A 2,954-nucleotide genomic window follows, 5' to 3' on the forward strand; every position below is an offset into this window, starting at 1 on the left:
CTCTCTCTCTCTCTCTCTCTCTCTCTCTCTCTCTCTCTCTCTCTCTCTCCTCCCCTTTCTCAAGGGGAACCACTGCTCTGTTGCTGTGTTGCTGTGGGGTTTATGCTGCAAACTGCAGTCTCACTCTTCCCCAATGAACATTAATCCTGCCCTTTTGCTTTCTTTCCAGCCCCTAGGCCAGAGGAACAACTACAGCTCCCCCACAGTCTGAGACTGGCTCCGGGGGCAGATTGCGGTCCTCCACCATCATCTTGGGTATACCCCCTCTCCCCCACCCCCGCCTCCCTCCTATCTCTTTTTTTGACTCGGCTCTCTGGTCCTCCTTTCCTAGTTGCCATGGAGACTCACGTCATATACGTGCCGTGCGTCGCCTTGGAAACAGAGGAGCATCCGAGGCGCGGCTGGGAAACCCGCCCCTCTCCGCCTCTCTTCAGCGGCCGCTGCCAGTTAATGGCGGCGTAGAGGTAGCCCTCGGACCCAGAGCCGGACTCGGCCTCGGCTCCCGCCTCAGAGCTAGCTGCTGGGCACGTTCCTGCGAGGCCAGGGGTGGCCTTTGCGTTCGCGGCTCCCGGCACTCGGCCGGTGAATCTGATAGAGTTGCCGGGGGCCAAGTCCGAGGGCCCCCCCTGCCAGGTACTCTCTCGCCCCCCCCCCCCCCGGGACCCGGACTCCTCTCCTGGGACCCTCCACCGGTGGGGCCCCCTGCTCCCCTCGCTGCCCCCAGCCCGGGGGGCTGGGCCGGACCTCCTGCCGCCGCTGCCGCTACTGCCGCCGCTTCCGCGAGTCAATGGAGGACGGACCGCTGGAGATCCTGACCAAGGACGGTGACCTCCCGGGCCCCCTGGAGGTGTCCTCGGTGCCTGCTGTGGGGGACGTGATCTCGGGCGAGTACAACGGCGGCATGAAGGACCTGATGGAGCACCTGAAGGCCCAGCTGCAGGCCCTGTTTGAGGACGTGCGGGCCATGCGGGGGGCCCTGGACGAGCAGGCCTCGCACATCCAGGTGCTTTCCGACGACGTGTGCGCCAACCAGCGGGCCATCGTCTCCATGTGCCAGATTATGACCACCGCGCCCCGCCAGGGCCTGGGCGCGGCCAGTGGCCCCGACGGAAGCGACCGGGGCTCGCCGGGAGCTCCCGACACCCCCCCTCCCAAGGAGTGGGGCTGTGGCTCGCAGGATCCCGGGGAGGAAGGGAAGGAGGTTCCCAGTCCGGCCACACCCACTAATCACTGTGAGAGCCTGGAGAACCCCTGTGCTTGCCTGCTGGAGGGGGACGGGCCACTCATGGATGCCCACGACCTGCCTGACGTAGCCCTGCTACATCTGGAGGGGGAGAACTCAATGTAAGGAGGCTCCAGCGGGGGGCAGTAGCTCCGAGGCACGGTTTTGGGTTTTTGGTGCATGATGATGAGGGAACTGGACAACTCGGTGCAGCATGCTTCACTTGGGTGTCTGCTGTGGGATGCTAGGCAGAGACTCCTCTAAAGAGGAACCTGTGATGAACGGGATCATCATGGATTCTTCCTGCCTAACAGACAGAATGACTGGCAAAGAGGCTAACAGGGAAAGGTGAAATGCAAGGGAGAGGAAACCATTGGGCATCTCTGGACTCCCGTCCATACTAACCCTGCCCTTGCCCCCCGCCAATACAAGAGCCCCTGAATTGTGTAAATAAAATTCTGCTTTTCATATTCTGAAGATGTACTCCTTAGGACTGAGGCAAATTAGATCCCTAGAGATGTATATAGAAATTAAGGAATTGGGGCTTTTGTTTTGGCAGCAAGAAACACCCCTCTGCTGAAACCCACTGACAGTGCTGCTGCCAAAGCCCCTTACCCCAGTACAGAGATCTCTACACCTTCTTGTTGGTTAAGGAAGCTTGAGGAATGAACTGCATGCAGCCCAGGGAGTGTGAATGAAGGGGGTTCCAAAGGCATCTGGGCTAAAAGGCAATGGCTCTCAATGTGCATGAAGATTTGTTAGCTCAACTTTTAGGATATTGCATGCTGAGAAGATCCTGCTTTGTTATGACTTCTCCTGGGATTGCATATCATTGGGGTTTTAGGAACAAGGACCCCAGATCCCAGGCAGAGACTTGGGAACTCGGAGACACAGGGATGCTCAGCAACAGCAGTCTTGGGGTGCTCCTGGGGGCTCTTGGGTACCACAGCCAAGATCTGTCTCTCCTGGCCAGATTTGCTTAACTCCAGTTCCTTTCCTTGCCAAAATTTCCCCTCTTGTAGCCAGCCACTCTGTGTTGCCTCCATGATGTCCCGTGTTATGTTATATGTGACCACTGTGTTGTAGTGTGTGAGCCCCGAGGGACAGAGTTTGTGGTTCACATGTCTGGTTCAGAGGGTTTGAGACCCCTTTGTGAGCCCCACACTATCATGACGCTTCCCCCCAACCCCTTCAGGGCATGGAGCATGTGGTTGTCCTGGGGTTCTGTAAATGATGTGCTGCTTTCCTTCCCCTTACAAGTAGTGACTCTGTGTGCCCTATCCCCTGCTCCTGTGTACCCTTTTTTCTTAGTGCTTTCCTCAATGTTGACCTTAATAATAAAGAGGCGTCATCTCCCCTCCTTGCTGACTGGTCCTGGGGGCATGGTCTGGCTGTCCATTGTATTCTGTATGATGCAGGGCCCAGAGCAGAGCAGAGAGCCACACAAACTCAGGGGAAGTGTGTGTAGTGGAAAAAGCTCCAGAAGACCTGAATTTGAATCCTGGCTTTGCCATTTTACAGTTCAGCTTTGAGCAAGTCACTTAACTTCTCTGGGATTTAGCTTTCTAATAGTAAAAATAGCTAATATTTGGGGTTGGACTAGATAATAGGGCTAGCATTTAGACAGTGTTGTAAAGTTTGCAAAGCACCTTACATATCTTGTGTCACTTGATTTCTAGATAATCCCTTCCACCTCTAAAGCCTGTAATGCTGATTCACCACCCTTTATCCT

At 56.1% G+C, this 2,954-nt stretch overlaps 1 protein-coding gene across 1 annotated transcript; it reads left to right on the forward strand.

Annotated features, from left to right (window-relative positions):
- The first annotated feature begins 787 nt into the window (after positions 1 to 787).
- On the forward strand, positions 788 to 2,573 carry CCDC184 (coiled-coil domain containing 184). Its single transcript, XM_027844460.1, has one exon. The coding sequence runs from the start codon at positions 788 to 790 to the stop codon at positions 1,346 to 1,348; it is 561 nt and encodes a 186-aa protein (XP_027700261.1). The 3' UTR covers positions 1,349 to 2,573.
- The last annotated feature ends 381 nt before the right edge of the window (positions 2,574 to 2,954 follow it).

This window comes from Vombatus ursinus, unplaced genomic scaffold (assembly GCF_900497805.2).
Source record: "Vombatus ursinus unplaced genomic scaffold, bare-nosed wombat genome assembly UNPS02014941.1, whole genome shotgun sequence".
In the NCBI taxonomy this organism is placed as follows: domain Eukaryota; kingdom Metazoa; phylum Chordata; class Mammalia; order Diprotodontia; family Vombatidae; genus Vombatus; species Vombatus ursinus.